This window comes from Odocoileus virginianus, unplaced genomic scaffold (genome assembly GCF_023699985.2).
Source record: "Odocoileus virginianus isolate 20LAN1187 ecotype Illinois unplaced genomic scaffold, Ovbor_1.2 Unplaced_Contig_20, whole genome shotgun sequence".
Classification (NCBI taxonomy): Eukaryota; Metazoa; Chordata; class Mammalia; order Artiodactyla; family Cervidae; genus Odocoileus; species Odocoileus virginianus.
The window spans coordinates 1,110,986-1,126,361 of NW_027224337.1; the positions used below are offsets into that span (position 1 = coordinate 1,110,986).

At 48.4% G+C, this 15,376-nt stretch overlaps 2 protein-coding genes across 2 annotated transcripts; one reads left to right on the top strand and one right to left on the bottom strand.

Annotated features, from left to right (window-relative positions):
- Positions 1-2,063: 2,063 nt before the first annotated feature.
- Positions 2,064-7,158, bottom strand: ARFIP2 (ARF interacting protein 2). Its single transcript, XM_020896226.2, has 8 exons — positions 7,036-7,158; positions 6,091-6,231; positions 5,738-5,834; positions 4,659-4,777; positions 4,261-4,482; positions 3,566-3,723; positions 3,244-3,418; positions 2,064-2,800 (listed from the first exon to the last, which is right to left on the bottom strand). Exons 2-8 carry the CDS (start codon positions 6,187-6,189, stop codon positions 2,645-2,647), a joined length of 1,026 nt encoding a protein of 341 aa, XP_020751885.1. The 5' UTR covers positions 6,190-6,231; positions 7,036-7,158; the 3' UTR covers positions 2,064-2,644.
- Positions 7,159-7,262: 104 nt separating this feature from the next.
- Positions 7,263-9,700, top strand: TIMM10B (translocase of inner mitochondrial membrane 10B). The gene is made up of 3 exons (XM_020896229.2): positions 7,263-7,374; positions 7,573-7,668; positions 7,864-9,700. The coding sequence occupies exons 1-3, from the start codon at positions 7,333-7,335 to the stop codon at positions 8,074-8,076; spliced, it is 351 nt and encodes a 116-aa protein (XP_020751888.1). The 5' UTR covers positions 7,263-7,332; the 3' UTR covers positions 8,077-9,700.
- Positions 9,701-15,376: the final 5,676 nt, after the last annotated feature.

The window sequence follows — 15,376 nt, forward strand, 5'->3', positions numbered from 1 at the left end:
ATCCCCCGACTCCCCTGAGGTTCCTGCGGGAGGTTCCTTCGCGGTCGGGCTGGGCAACCCTTGAGCCAGATCCCGGATCCCGGATCCCGGATCCTCGATCCCCGCCAGCTGCCTCTGACTCCCGACGGTTCCAGGAAACGGCAGCGTAGTCGGTCTCAGGGACTGGGCGGACGCTCCATTACGAAAAGGCGGCTGGGCAGCAGGGTGTTCGGACTCTGGGAGCGGGTAAGGGCTGCCTCCTGGAGGTGCCCTTCCAGGCTGTCTTGGGGGGCTCCTACGAACTATGCTAGTGTGGTCTCTGCTGAGCGGGGGGAGACAGGGATCACCTGTGCCTCGGCGCGGATCTCTGGGCGACGGAAGAGCCCCAAAGTGGAAGGGCAGCACCCAGGGCTCTGGGAGAAGGGGCTGACGGCCGAGAAAGATGGGGCTTGATTTGGCTCAAGGTGCCTGGCTCTCCCTCAGGAGCCCCTCGCGAGGAAATTATGGTTCAGGCCATCCAGCGACTCCCTTCCATCATCCAAGACCAGAGCGATTCTCAGAATCATCGCATTGTGGAAAACTAGTCCCGGTGGAAAATAATAAGTGTAACTGTTAGCAGGGACTGCTTATTATGTGCCAGACACATAAGGGATCACCTTAAATATATTATCTTCTTTAATACTCATCATCTTAATAGGTAGCTTCTTTCATTATCCGTGTTTTGCAACGGAAAGAACTGAGGGCCCTCGGCTCCCCAGACAGTAACCCTGATCACTCAGGTAGAAAGGGCTGGAAACAGGGTTTGAGTTCTGCTTGTAGGTCCTGGCTCCAGTCACTAGGAGCCTCAGAACGTTTCATGTTGAAGTATCCCAGTGACCCATAAGCTGGAGGGGGGCCTGTATGTGGACCACCCCACTCAATAATCGAACTTGTCAGATAACTGCACCTTTCGAGGTAGAGGACAATGCTTAATTCTGGAGCATTCCTTGGCCAAGAGATATAGGGCAATGGTACCTGGACCCGGACTAAACGAAGATGCTGTTAGGGAGCTTTCTTGCAACACACAAGGTTCAGGTTTGGGCTCAATACCTGGGTGCAGCAGGGACCCTGGGAAGTGCCTTGACTTTTCACCTGCCTCAGTTCCTGCACAGGTGCTCTGGTGCCTGTGAATGAGCCTCAGGGTTCATGATTGCTCTGTAATTTGGGGCCAGGGCTAGGAGACTACCCTATACGAGGTGACTTGGGTCTGTAGAACACTATTTTAAGCCTCACAGACTTCTTTCCTCAACCCTAAATGTCCCCCATGCCATCAAATTTCTGCTGATAAGGCTTCAACAGCTCTCTGTTCAAAGGGCAGTCCTTAGGCAGCCTGAAAACGCTCAGCATGATCTGCTACCTTGCCTCTGTAGCCATCCTCTAGCCATTCCCCCTTCATGTCTGCCAAGCTAATTCCTCCCAATTCCTACTCAGGACCTTCACATACACTGGCGTCTTTGCCTAAGATGCTCTTCCCCTTACTCTTTACCTGGCTGTCATTTAGTTACCCTCAGGTCTCAGCTTTCAAGTTGACATCCCCACCTCCATCCTAATCTAGGCTCCATCCACCATCATCCTCTGTGCTCCCACAGCTCCCGGTACTTCTGTATCCTAGTATTTATCACTGTATTGTAGTTGCCTGGTTACTTGCCTCTATCCCCCACTAGGCCATAAGCACTGTGGGCAGGGACCGTGTTTTATTCCCTGATGTCTCCCCAGGGTCTCGTGCAGTGCCTGGCAAATGAAAGCATTCAGTACAGTAAATATTTGCTGTATGAATGAACAGATGAAGGAGGTCGGTAGGCCCAACCCCCTCTGGGCCCTGTGTTTTAAGATACATTGTTATCCTGGCACAAGCCTAAAGGGCAAATAAAGCTTTGGCTCCTACTGGGGCTGGGGGAGGGGACTAGGCTCTCCAGAAAGGTGTGACTTCAGCTATCTGGCCCCAGCTCTCCTGAAATAGTAGGATTTTGATGTATGATTAGACTGAGCATTTATTCACCCAGACCACCCTCCTAGAATCCCCCACAAATTGACCTCACTGGGCCTGCTTTTATGAAAGGTTTATTCCTAGTGCTAGGTCCCAATCTTCCAGGGCTCTAAGCACAATTAAACTGGGTGGGCAGGTGAGGGGAGACCCATTCAGATGCATGGCCAAAAATGGGGCTCCCTATATCCCCACCCTTTTGGTCCCAGTCCCCTTCTCTGCAATGGGCACGCATTGAGGAGGGACAAAGGGTACTGGAGGCAACATCATTGGCCCAGGGGAGCCCAAGAAGAGCTGCCATTGGCTGACAGGGCCTTTTGAGGCTCTGCCATTGGTCAGGGGGCACACCCCAGAAACTGGGGATAGGCCTGAGGAGTGATGCCATTGGCCAGGGAGTGGTTTTGTCATAGCCTTTGGCTGTGGAGTGAAAGGAAAAGATCTGGGAATGAAGCCCAGTGGCCAGGAAGATAAAGGACAGGGCTGCAGCTGCTGGGCCTGCAGGGCCCCTGTCAGGCCCCAGCCAGGGAAAGGGAACCCAAGCCAGGGTGCAGGTGGCAAGGGATGTCCCATGTCCAAATCTCCCCCACCCTGGGACTACCCCTCCCGATGTCCTTCTTGATAGCCAGGTTGGGCTGGAGTGGCTCACTGCTCCTCTAGCCAGGAGGGCTTCTCAGCGCCTGGAGGCCGCAGCTTGATGTTGAACTGCTGCAGGGTCTGTTCCAGTTGTTTCTGGTTCCCAGCAAAGTAGGCGGACACGGCGTTGTGGAAGAGCAGCAGCTGCTTGTGCATCACCTTGATCTGGGGGTCCAGCAGGGTCAGCTGAGACTGGACTCAGACACCCTTTCTGAGGGGCTATGAGCCTGAACCCAGACCAGGGGCACACGGACTGCTCTGATTCTGCTTTTGGAGTGGGGGCTGAACTCCACCAAGAGAGTCAAGGGATAAAAGCCTTGTAATAGGAGAAACCTAACTTGACTGGCTGGGCCAGGGTTCTGGCACCTAAGCTCAAGGGGTGGTTTTTTCCCAGTTGTGTTCCTGGGATCAGCAGCCAAATCCTCTAGTAGAAAAGGGCCAGGGATCAGAGGGAGGGTGACAGGGAAAGGTCCAGGGATTGAGTGGGCTGGGGGATGTTCCCACTCCCTAGCCAGGATGTATTTCCCCATTCAGTGATGGGGAGTTTGAGGGGAAGGTCAGTGGTACAGATGGAAAGGTGGGCTGGGTCAAAGGGGTGGGGTTAGCACCTTATTTTCTTCCAGGAACTTGAGCTTGATGGCCACATCTCCCCGCAGCTTCTCATATTTGTCCCGATGGGCCTGGAAAGTGGCCTGGGCACTCTCGAGTCGACCACGCGTCCCTGCATCCCGGGGGCCTAGGCTCAGCTCCTCTAAGTCTGTCCGGTAGGCATCATATTCCAGCCTGGGGAGGGGGTGATATGGGCTGGTCTCCACCCCTTTGCACTCCACACATACTCTCCTAGTTTTCTCAATTCTCTTGCCCCTAAAGCTCAAACTTTCACCCATGCCAGCCAACTCCCAGAACCCTAGGCCCTGCCAGTGCCCACACCTGGCAGCCTCATACTGTTTGACAGTCATGAGAGTGTCTTCCATGGTCTTGGTTACCAATGTGTTGATGCTAGAGACAAAGAAGTTCACAGCCCCTAGCAATGTCTCTCCGTTCTTGCACAGCAGCTTCTGCGTCTCTGCATTGTAGCCAAATTCCTCCTGCGGGCAGAAGGAAGGGACAGGCCTTGAGTAACAGTCACCACCTGGCTGGAGCTAAAGGGCCCTTCCTCCCCCTCCTCTCCTGGGAGGAAACAGCCAATGACACTGGAACAAGTCAGGACTGCCTCCAGCAAGGCTCTCTTAGCCAGAAAGTTAGTGGGGCCACCCTGGGGCAGGAATGTGGGAGTGGGGGGGTCTCAGATAAGTTCACAGGACTGGAATAGGGAAAGCTAGTGCAGCAGGCAAGGGAGGGGCTCTGATTAGGCTGAGCACAGAAGGCATTCTCGTCAATGCAGAGAAGGGTTACTTGTGAGGCACCTAGTGTGCCGCCTCCCCCACCGCCGCCCACTTCTGGACCTCTGTACAAACCCTTAGGCTGCCTCCACAGGTGAGTGCTGCTGGGGGCGGGGCTGGGCCCACCCTGGAGGGGTTCTCCCTCTGGGCTGCAGGAGGGAGGGAGGGAGGGAGGCTGAGGGGTGACTGCCTGGGAGGGCCTGGGCCCAGTCCCCCCCACCCTCTTTGGCCTGACCGAGGCACCTGGAGCTCTGGGGACTTCTGGCTGAGGTCAGCAAAGGCGTCCCCCAGTGCATGCTGGGTCTGCAGCAGGCTGTAGAGGTGGGCTGTCAGTGCCCGGCCCAGCTGCAGGACACTCTCATACTTGCGCTTCGTCTCACGCAGCAGCTCGATCTGCAGCTCCAGCTCCAGGTCCACAGTCCGGGAGCCTCGGCCAAATCGCTCTGATAACAGCTGCTTTGTGCACTAATGGGAAGTGGGAGAGCAGGTCAGAGACCCTAGCATGCTGCCCCTGCAAAAGGCACCTACCCCAGCATCCCCAGGCTTCTGAGTCTCAGCCACAGCTGGGATATTAGGATCTGGAAGATGGGGAAAAGGTACCCAGGGCAGTTTGGGGGAAGGGAGAGGTGCCTGAATCCCACCTTATATGTATTGATGCCCCATTTCTTGACGATGTCGAACTTCTCTCCAGCGATGCCCCGAGCCACCTCATCTCCAGGGCCAGCAGGAGTAGCATTGTGAGGTGGATGGCGGCCAGACCCTAAAGGACCAAGTTCTCTGACACCAGTCTCTCTCAGATACAATCAGACACCTCTGTGGTTCCCCCCACACTCCCCTCCCAGCACATGAAAATGACTTCCCTGAAGGAGCAGAAGCTAGAGACAATTAGATTCTCTTGGTCACTAGGAGGAACTTATATTGTGCCCTGAGACCCAAATCCCAATACACGTTGGCTTCTTAAAGTGAGGGTTGGAAAAGGGGGGAAGAGGAAGTGGCATGTGTACAGGGGTAGAGGAAACAGCAGGAAGTAGGCCCAGTATGGGTGACTGATCATGGAGGGTGAGTCCGGCAAACAGAAAACCCAGTTGACAATTCCCATGTTGATTCTAGTCAGTGTGAGATTCACAACTGTTTGTTCTTCTAAACGTTAAGAGTCAAATTAAAGCTCTGAGAAGCCTCACAAAGTTCCAAATCAGATTCAGGCTCTAGAGCAGGTTAGGGAGAAGGAGAGCTGTGAAACAGAGTTCTTTGCTTGTCTTAGGTACTGACAGCAGGGGAAGGTACAAGTGGGGCTAAACTGCAAGTGGGAGCAGAAGGCCAACTCTGGGAGCTGGCTTTGGGCTGAGATTCCATAAGGCTCATACTAGCAGAGGTTCCAAGGATCTCCAAACAAAATGCAAGCGTTCTTAGACATAGTCTATGCTCCCATAATCTAGGGCTTCCCTGGTGGCTCAGACGGTAAAGAGTCTGCCTGCAGTGCGGGAGACCTGGGTTCGATCCCTGGGTCAGGAAGATCCCCTGGAGAAGGAAATGGCAACCCACTCCAGTATTCTTGCCTTGGAAAATCCCATGGACAGAGGAGCCTGGCAGGCTACAATCCATGGGGTCTCAAAGAGTCGGACACGACTGAGCAACTTCACTTTGAACTTTTGATGCTCCCTGGAACCATCCCTCTCCCCATCTCCGCTCAAGCACCCTGTCCTGTTCTGATCATTCATACCTGTGGGGATGAGTCCATCACCAGAGCCCCCATAGCCACCAGACACAATGCTGGTTTCATTGAGGTTGGGTCCTGACACCATCACCTGCTGGAGGTCCTATAGGCCAGAGAAGAGGGGGGCTTCAGGAACATAGGGGCAGCTGAAGCATTTTGGGGGTGAAAACAAGCTTGGATTGAAGCATCACAGAAAGAGCACACAAGGGAAGTCTGCACAAAATCAGAACAAAGATTTGTAAAAAGGCTGAAGGGAGTTAGGTAAGTTAGGGGAAGGTTACTGGAACAGAGGTGAGAGTTCAGGGTTTATGAGTTGAGATTCCTCAATTGAAACAATATGAAGAATCAACCAGAAGCACCTGCTCCAGCCCATCATCCTCAGGAAGCTGCCCAGCTTCACCGTTCCCATGGATGGGGATCTCCATTGTGGCTGCCTTCCCTAGGATCCCGTCCGTCATGGCGAGCGAAGGGACTGGAGTCAAGGTCTCCACCCCAGCGCCCTGCAAAGCCCAACACAGACAGCTCTGGAAACTGGCCAGTACTCCAAAGAGGAAGGTCTCCCCTACCATTTAAGAGGTTGTCCCAGGGCTTCAGAGTTCTGGGGTTTGGCCACCATTCTTCCCTGAACTCTATGCATTTCTCCCCTCCAAGGTGCATATTTGTACACAGGCAAACCCAGGCCTCAAGTGTGCCTGACCTGAGGTCACATCCCCATGAACCCCACACCCTACCAGAACTCCGCTGATTATTCATGCATTTAATCACTCCACATACATTTAATGAGTGCCTACTATGTGTCACACACTATCTCAGACCATGGAGATACAGCAGCGAACAAGAGAGAGAAAGTATGTGTTCTCAAGAAGCTCATCCCCATACAGGTGTTTCTCCCCATCAGGAGATTAACCCCTTTCCCCGAGCTCAGGTGTCTACTGCCATTCAGTTATGTTCACCACTGTTTGGCTGTTCACGCTCCTTTCGTGTTTCTTCCCCTTTCCAGCAGGTGGTCTTCCCCTCCTCCATCCCATGCACCTTGTCTTCCTCGGGCCCTGCCCCCCGAGGCCTTAGTTGAATCAGTTGGTCTAAGTTCTTGACCTCTGGGAAAAACCTCTTTTTTCACAGGACATAGGTAGGTGATCCCTTCCAAAGTCAGTTTAGTTTCCCCAGGTGTGTGAGTCTCCGCCCTCCCCCCATACACCTGGGCATCAGGTGTGTCCTCATCCTTCCCCAGGGCTCAGAGGCATCTTGCCCTCTGGTCAGGTTCGTGCATTCAACTTGCACTCGCCCATGCATGTCCCTCTCACCTCGGGCCGGGCCGCTCTTCCCCTCAGGGCGCCAGGCCCGGGCAGCGCGGGGACCTCCGGCTCCAGTTCCCGTCGCGATCCTAGCAGCAGGTCAGGGACTCGGCGGAAGTGACGTCCCCACCCGGGCAGAAGAAGCCGGCCACGTCGCAGATTATGAGGGCGGAAGTGACGTTAACATCTGGGGCAGGGCGATCCTGGAGCCAACCCTTCTGTCCCTAGGGAGCTAGTAGACGTCACTTCCGGGGCGTTATCGAGAAGCTGAAAAGGAAATAACCTAGAGCTCACGCTGGTGGCGTGATGGAGCAGCAACAGCAGCAGCAGCAGCAGCAATTGAGAAACGTGAGTGGGAGCTAAGTCGCTTTAGGGCCATGCGTTCAACTAGCATCTTGTCTGCATATCGGGAACCCCAAATAGCCAAGCATCTGAGGGCTGGGAAAGTCGGGCCGTGGGGCGCGGTCCTGGGAAAGCTCGGGCGGCGCGGCCTTGAATTAAAATGTGGCCCCTCTTCACTGAGTTCCTTGTCCCCCTTCCTCTCAGCTGCGGGACTTCCTTTTGGTCTACAATCGGATGACGGAACTCTGCTTCCAGCGCTGCGTGCCCAGCCTGCACCACCGAGCTCTGGATGCTGAGGAGGTTAGGTGGGGAACTAACCTAACGAGTAGGGGAATTACCCTCGATCCTCAGAGTTAACAGTATACTGCTTCTGTCTTTCGCCGCTTCCCCTACCTCTGGCCCCAGCCTTTCTATGACCCTCGCCCCTAGGCTGGAGTTGCGGCAGGACCTGACAGGACTCCGTTGACTTCTGCTTGCATCCTGTCTTCCTTCTAGGAGGCATGTCTGCACAGCTGTGCCGGGAAGCTGATCCATTCTAATCACCGCCTCATGGCCGCCTACGTGCAGCTCATGCCTGCCCTGGTACAGCGCCGCATGGCAGACTACGAGGCTGCCTCAGCTGTGCCACATGCTGCTGCTGAACAACCCGAAGCCTCACCATCCGGCAGCTCGCCATCCGCAAACCTCGGGAAAGGAGGCGCTGGATGAAGCCTCGAATTGAAGGAGCCAGTGGACCTAGGGCTGGGTGCAGCCTGTGTGTAGCAAGTGAGGAGTTGTCCGAGAGATGGGTACTGTTGCTCCTTTTCCTGGAGCTAATAAACCCACTTTTCCTCTGTTTGGTTTATATTCTGGGCAAGGAAGGTTTGCCCGCATTGTTGGCACCATCTTTATTATTCTGTCAGTTAGTGCTTCAGCCCTGGAAGCAGAGAAATTGCCTTCTGTATGTAGAAGGAAAGCCTATAACCAGGCATCTGGTTAAAGCAAGAGCTGAGGGTACAATTTTAAGACTGGCAATAGCAACAAGTTGGTTGCCCCGATGATAGAAAATGGGAACTCTATCTAGCTGTCCTTAAATCTGTCTGACTGAAATGGCTCGCTTGGAGATATCTTGGAAAACAGATTAAGAATCCACAGGGCTTTTAGACATTACCTCCTGGGAAGTCAGTAGCCTCAGACAGAGATGAAACCTGTAAGAATTCAGGGGTGTTCTGGAACATCAACCACTTCCTCAAGATGTTACTCACTTAATATTTTCTGTCTTCTTAGGATGAGCAGTTAAATCTTTAAATAAAGAAAATCTGTGTTCTTGTCTTCAGAAGCAGTCAGGAAGGGGAAAACTTGTGAAACCATATTCTGCAATACACTCAGACTTGAGGGATAAAAACCTAAGAGAGAAGTAGGTGGTGATGCTTATGGAAAGAAAAGGGAAGAAAGTAAAAATCTTCAGGACTTCTTAAATGTCACCTTATGTTTCACTTCCTGCCTGTAATCTCCTAATTCCATCTCTTCCTCCACCCCTACGTGTTCCCACTGTGCCTGTTCTGCGATTTCTAATTCCAACCCCTCTGCTCTTTCCTTATTATTGCCCTCCGTGGAATTTACTTCTGTATTCAACAATCTGAATGACCTATCACTCCATCACTGAGTTTTCTTGCCATTCTTGTGTCCTTTTAGTGTCATTCTAGCTGTTTTAACTTTTCTTCTGTTCCTCCATATCAGGTGACCATGTTTTATTTTTAAAATGGAAGTAGTTCTTAGACATTGGCTCCCACGGTAGCCATTTTTTTTTTTTTTTAAGTACAACCACCCACAAAGCAGATATTTTCACCCCTGTACATATCAGGATGTTGAAATTCTCTAGTAACAGACCATGTCTGAAAATGCAGATCTGACTTTAAAATCCATGTTTTCTTTACTCCACCAGGCTGCCTTTCAAAATATCTTTTGAGTACCCATTTTGTATAGGTTCTGATGTAGGTATTACCCTCACTCAACAGGTGAGGAAGCAAGAATTCAGTATGTACCAGAAGCCCACCTTATACACAGTAACCTGTGGAGAAAAGTAGCTCTCTTTATCGGAACAAATCTTGTACAGGTTTGTTAAGAACCTTTCTTAACAAAAAAGTTGTTGACCGGGAACTTTCCTACTGAGTGGCCTAATGTTTGCCCAAAAAAGTCTCTTGGAAAGTATACATGCAGGTGAAACCACTTGTGAATTTCCCAAGTCCCAAAGACGAGAACAGGGACCTGGAGTACTGTGGTGATGGTCGAAAGATTCTTCCACATCAATGTTTATGTAATAAATGTTGCAATAAACTTCCAATGTGAATTATCTGTGTTCCCATGTCACATAATTGAGTAATTGCTGTAGAAGTTCCCATGTCACATAATTGAGTAATTGCTGTAGAAGGGTTAACAACACAGATCTGTCTGACTCTTAAAGCCTATGTTCTTTTTTTGTCCTTTGCTGGGTTCTTAGTTCCCTAACCAGGCAGTGAACCCCTGACCATAACTACTAGACAACCAAGGAATTACCAAGTCTATATTCTTCGAACTTGCAAAGTGTGTATTTGTTTGCTCATCTGCAGTCATCCTTTCCCTAGGTATGGAAAAAGAAGTGTTTCTCAATCTGATCCATGAGTTAGTTCCTTAACCTTTCAATCTCTTCTGTGTATAAATATGTTCAGTACTTATGAAAAGAACCTTACTCCTACTATCCATCTTCTATTGTCACTGAAGCCTCCCTCAGGTCTTGGCATAAAAAGTGTTAGCCATTGGCATAATGAAAGCAATGTGACATTTCAAGCACAACACAATGATAAACATTGATCAAGCTTTATCATTTTTTCACAAACATACTTGAGACAGGGTTATTCTTGCCATTGTGGCTTTAGAACTTAACTGCCCGCTCATTTGTCAAGTCTAATTCCTTTGGGCCTATTCAACTCTACCACCCTCTCTTAGAACTTATCCTTAATAACTGCCACTCTTCTACTTTCCTCTAGTTAGACCTTCATCTTCCTATCCATCCTTTGATACTTTAAATGTTACACAGACAGTCCATTCTGTGTTTCTGTCTATTAGTTTCTTGGCCCAATCTCCAATGATTTCTGCTCTGTCTTAGCCACGCTTAGTTATATGCTGGCCATTGTCACCACCCTAAACTGCTCCATCTTCAAAACACTATTGCATCTTATTCACTGACTATTCCTTCCACTTTGTTTAATGAACTATTCCTCTACCATTTTTTTTTTTCATTCTAGTCATTCTTTTCGAATAAGCTGAATTTCCTTTCATCTCTGTTGGACTTTGATAAAAATGAAACATTTGTGCCTGCCTTTGGACATCTAAAAACTGACCAAGGGGGACTTTCCTGGTGGTTTGGTGGCTAGGACTTTTTCCCGATTCAGGGGGCCCAGGTTCAGTCCCTGGTTGGAGAGCTAGATCCTTCATGCCACAACTGAGAGTTTGCATGCCTCAGCTGAAAAATCCCACATAGTGCAGTGAAGAGCCAAGATTCTGCATACTACAACTGAGACCCAGCTCAGCCAAATGAAAAGCTATGGGATGGGGTCACCCCTCCCCACCTCCTGCCCATACACTCCAACCCCAGCTGTGCTACCTACCACCTATAGGGGATTCTGTCTTCATACTAAAAAGCAGACACACAGAGACTGGGGACAAATTGTAGAGATAATGTTCATGTCAAAAGAATGAGTCTTAAGAAAAAAAACTGCCCAAGGAAATCACTATAGAGCAAATTTTTATCACTGAATCCATGTGTGCTGTGTGTACTTAGTCGCTCGGTCGCATCCAACCCTTTTTTTACCCCATGGACGGTGGCCCGCCAGGCTCCTCTGGTTCATGGGGATTCTCCAGGCAAGAATACTGGAGTGGGTTGCCATGCCCTCCTCCAGGGGATCTTCCCAACCCAGGGACTGAACCCAGGTCTCCCACACTGCAGGTGGATTCTTTACCGTCTGAGCCACCAGGGAAGCTCATGGTTAACTTCAAATGGAGTCTCTGCCCCTGTAATCCCACTAGATCCTTCTAGTCATTTCTCCTGTTCCCTGCAATGACTATTTCAAACCAATATTCTTAAGCCTCTTATCCCCACCAGTCTGTCCGCTTTCTGCAAGTAAACTCATATATTTACTTCACAGGCAAAAATGGAAGCTATCAATTAGGAGCTCTGATAACATCTCGCAACTCAACTTGGTCACCCATCTCCATCTGCACCATTTTCCTCTTTCCCTCCCATTTAAACAGGACAGGCATCCCTTCTCAAGGCCAGTGCCAATGCCTGGGCCCTGAGTCTTAGTCCTTCCTTCTTTGGAGACCTCTGTCTTGTCCCCACTTTACTAAATTCTTATCGTAAGTGTCTAAACGTGCTGAAGGCTCCCATTAAAACAAACAGACCCCTCTTATCTCTCAGGTACCATGTACTTTTTTCCACTTTACAGCTGAACTTCTCAGAACAGTTGGATATTAATACTTAGGTCCTATCTATTCCCACTCCTTCTCCCACTCTATTTTGACTTCTGTAACCTTTATTGAGGAGAAGAAAATGGCAACCCACTCCAGTATTCTTGCCTGGAGAATCCCATGGACAGAGGAACCTGGTGGGCTACAATCCATGGGGTTGCAAAGAGTTGGACACGACTGAGCACAGCACAGCAACCTTTATTGAGATAGTTTGTGAGCTCACCCTAGCTCACCAAGTGACCTTCACAGCCCTGAATCCAGTGGCTATTTCCCCAGCTTACTTCATTTCTCAATGGCATCTGGTACTATTGACTAGTTCTTCATCAACACTCTCACTGGTATCTGTGATTCCACTCATGGTTTTACTACTACCTCTGGCCACATCTTCTTAGCCTCCTTTGTAGGATTACCTGCCTCCACCCATTAAATCTAAAAGTTTCTCTAGGTCCTGTTCTTTCTCAGTCTAATTTTTCTGGGATTGTTTCATCCTCATGCTGAGCCCTAGTTACTGATGACTCATATCTCTCCTCTGAGCTACTTGATTGATGTCTCCACTTAGGTGTTTCAAAAACATCCCAATTCAACATGTTTTCTGATAAACTTTTCCTCCTATGCCTGGTATTCAACCAGTTGCAGAAACTAGAAACCTCACTCATCCCTTCACTCAACTGCCAAAATCCTATCAGATTAAATTTCTAAAAATCCCTGATTCTGTCTGCTTCTCTTCATCATCACAATCTCTCACCAGGATTATTGCAATTCCTGCTGCTTCTCATACTCACTTTTGCAGCCCTCCAATCTATTCTCCATGTGTTAGCCAGAAGACACAAACTGATGCTTAAGACCTTGCAATAGCTCCCCATTTTTAGAATAAAAACACATTCTGTATGTGACCTACAAGGCCCTGCATGATCCAGCCCCTGCCTACCTCAGCTTAATCTTGTCAGTCACTGTCAAACACTGGGCAGTTAATACTGTTTGTTGAGTTGAACTGAATTGAAATGAACCACACACCTCACTGTCTGTGTGTTCTAACCACCCTGGCCTTTCAGTTCCTCTAACCTGTCATACCTGATTCCTTTGTACCTGTTTTTTTCCTGACTTGCAGTGCTTTTGCCTTTGTACCTCTTGTTTCCTGACTTGCAGTGCTTTTGCCTTTGTACCTCTTGTTTCCTGACTTGCAGTGCTTTCCCCCTTTACCCACCTCATTTCTACTCATTCTTGAGTACTTAGTTCAAACACTTTCCTCAAATAACTCATCCCAGACTCCAGTTCCCATAGATGCTTCTGCTTTTGGCTTGTAGCGCTTGTACACTTGGTAATTATAAACCCCATGAGGTCAGAGTCCTTGTCTGTATTGCTCACCATTGTATCCTTATCACCTTGCCTGGCACATAAAAGTGCCTGATAAATATTTGTTGAATGAGTATCTTTCAGTCTCTTCCTAGCTCAATCAACTATTTATATAATAAGAGAAAGGCTTTTAATCAAAAGGGACAGAAATGAATCTGCTGTCTGGCAAAATCTGACATTTTGCCAATGATTTTGAAGTTCTTTTCATTCAAAATTTCACTTTTTGTATCTTCCTTCCTTAATGAGATAAGTCAACACCCAAAAACCTCTGTCTGCAGCAAATTATTCAGATCTTATTATGTGGGAGGCTGGGAAATGTTGTCTTTCATCTTACTAGTCATTTACCCAGTTAAAAGTGGGAGGTTCTGGGGCTTCCCTGGTGGCTCAGTGGTGAAGAATCTGCCTGCCAATGTAGGGGACATGAGTTTGATCCCTGGTCTGGGAATATGCCACATGCCACAGGACAACTAAGCCTGAATGCCACAACTACTGAAGCATGGGCACCTAGAGCCCATGCTCCACAACAAGAGAAATCGCAGCAATGAGAGGCCTGTGTACTGCAACTAGAAAGTAGCTCCGGCTCACTGCAACTAGAGAAGACCTGAGTGCAGCTACAAAGACCCAGTGCAGCCATAAGAATACATAAATAAATAAAGCTTTTTTTTTTTTTTAACTTTGAGGTTCTGTTACTAAGAAAGAAAAGAATGGCTGCTGGGACATACTGCCAATCCACTTTCCATACTAACCAAGAGTGATTCTTGTAAAATAGAAATTTAACCATGGTACTCATTTACTTAATGCCTTCCATGACCTTCAGACTCCTCACAGCTGAAGCTTTCTCTGATGGGCTCTGGCCTTATCTTGAGCCAGCTTTTGACTCTCTTATCCTTGGTTATAAAAGAATTAGTTTACTTGTAGTGTTCAGACACATCCTGCTAACTCTGGTCTCTTTGTTTTTCTGGGTATGCCCCACATTATTCCATATATTTATAATAATTCACAAATACTTGAGTGACTGCTTTTACCAACATTGTTAGGCCCTGAAGATACAGAGGTGAATGAGAAAGACGCAGTCGTTTTCTTAGAACTTAATGTGGGTATGGTGAAGGTCAATATAGAACAAGTAACCACAACTGTGATGTATGTCATGAAGAAGAAATATGCATTGCAATGAGAACAGACAGTAGTACTAACTTAACTGCGTGGGATGAAGAACTTCCCCGGGGAAAGTGATTCTAAAGCTGAGACTTGAAAGATAAATTAGAATTAACCAGGCAATAGACAGGGGGAAGTGCTGCCCTCTTTCCCACCTTTCCTTTCCTGTTTAGATGCCACCTTTTACTAATTACCCTATTTAAAATTGCAACCTATCCTCTCCTCATATGGCCCTTACTGAACGTTTTTATGTCTCATTCACCATTATGTCCACAGCAGTTGGTAGAGAGCCATAAACAACAACAAAAATATATAGTTTGCACAAATCAGTTATATCACATGCTTATTATCTACCAGGCTCTAATTTAAGCATTTTATATAACAATTCATTTAATTCTCACAACAACACTGTAAAGTAAGTACTATTATTATCTTCGTTTTACACACAGAAAAATGAAACTGCAGAAAAATGTCTCACAACTAGTAATTGGTGGAGTCAAGTTTTCAGTCCAGTCTGATATCCAGAGTCTGATCTCTTTCTCATTAATAAAGATTGCTGTACATTTATGCATTTGTTCCACAAATATTTTCTGGTCACCTACTTATGGTGCCTAGCACTAGAGAGAGCAGAGAGCAGTCAGAATCTGTCACCATGGAGCTTAGACTTCTAGTCAGGGGAAACAGACAATAAGCAATTAAGTATGGACTGATATGAGATGATAATAAGTGCTATGGAGAAAATTAATGCAGAGTAAGAAGGACAAGGAAGATGGGGATACTGTTGCTATTTTATGCTAGGTTGTCAGAGAAGAACTCACTAATGAGGTCTCTTGAAGCCAAACCTTGAAATGAGGGAGCAGGCCTTGGGGACATCTGGGAGAAGAGTGTGCACTGTACTATATCCTCTAGTTGTCCCCAGCATCCATTGTCCCCTTCTTTCTTTACTAATGAACCCCTGACTTTAACTCAGATAGATGGTTGCTGAAAATAAAGATCACATTCTGTAGCTTTCCTT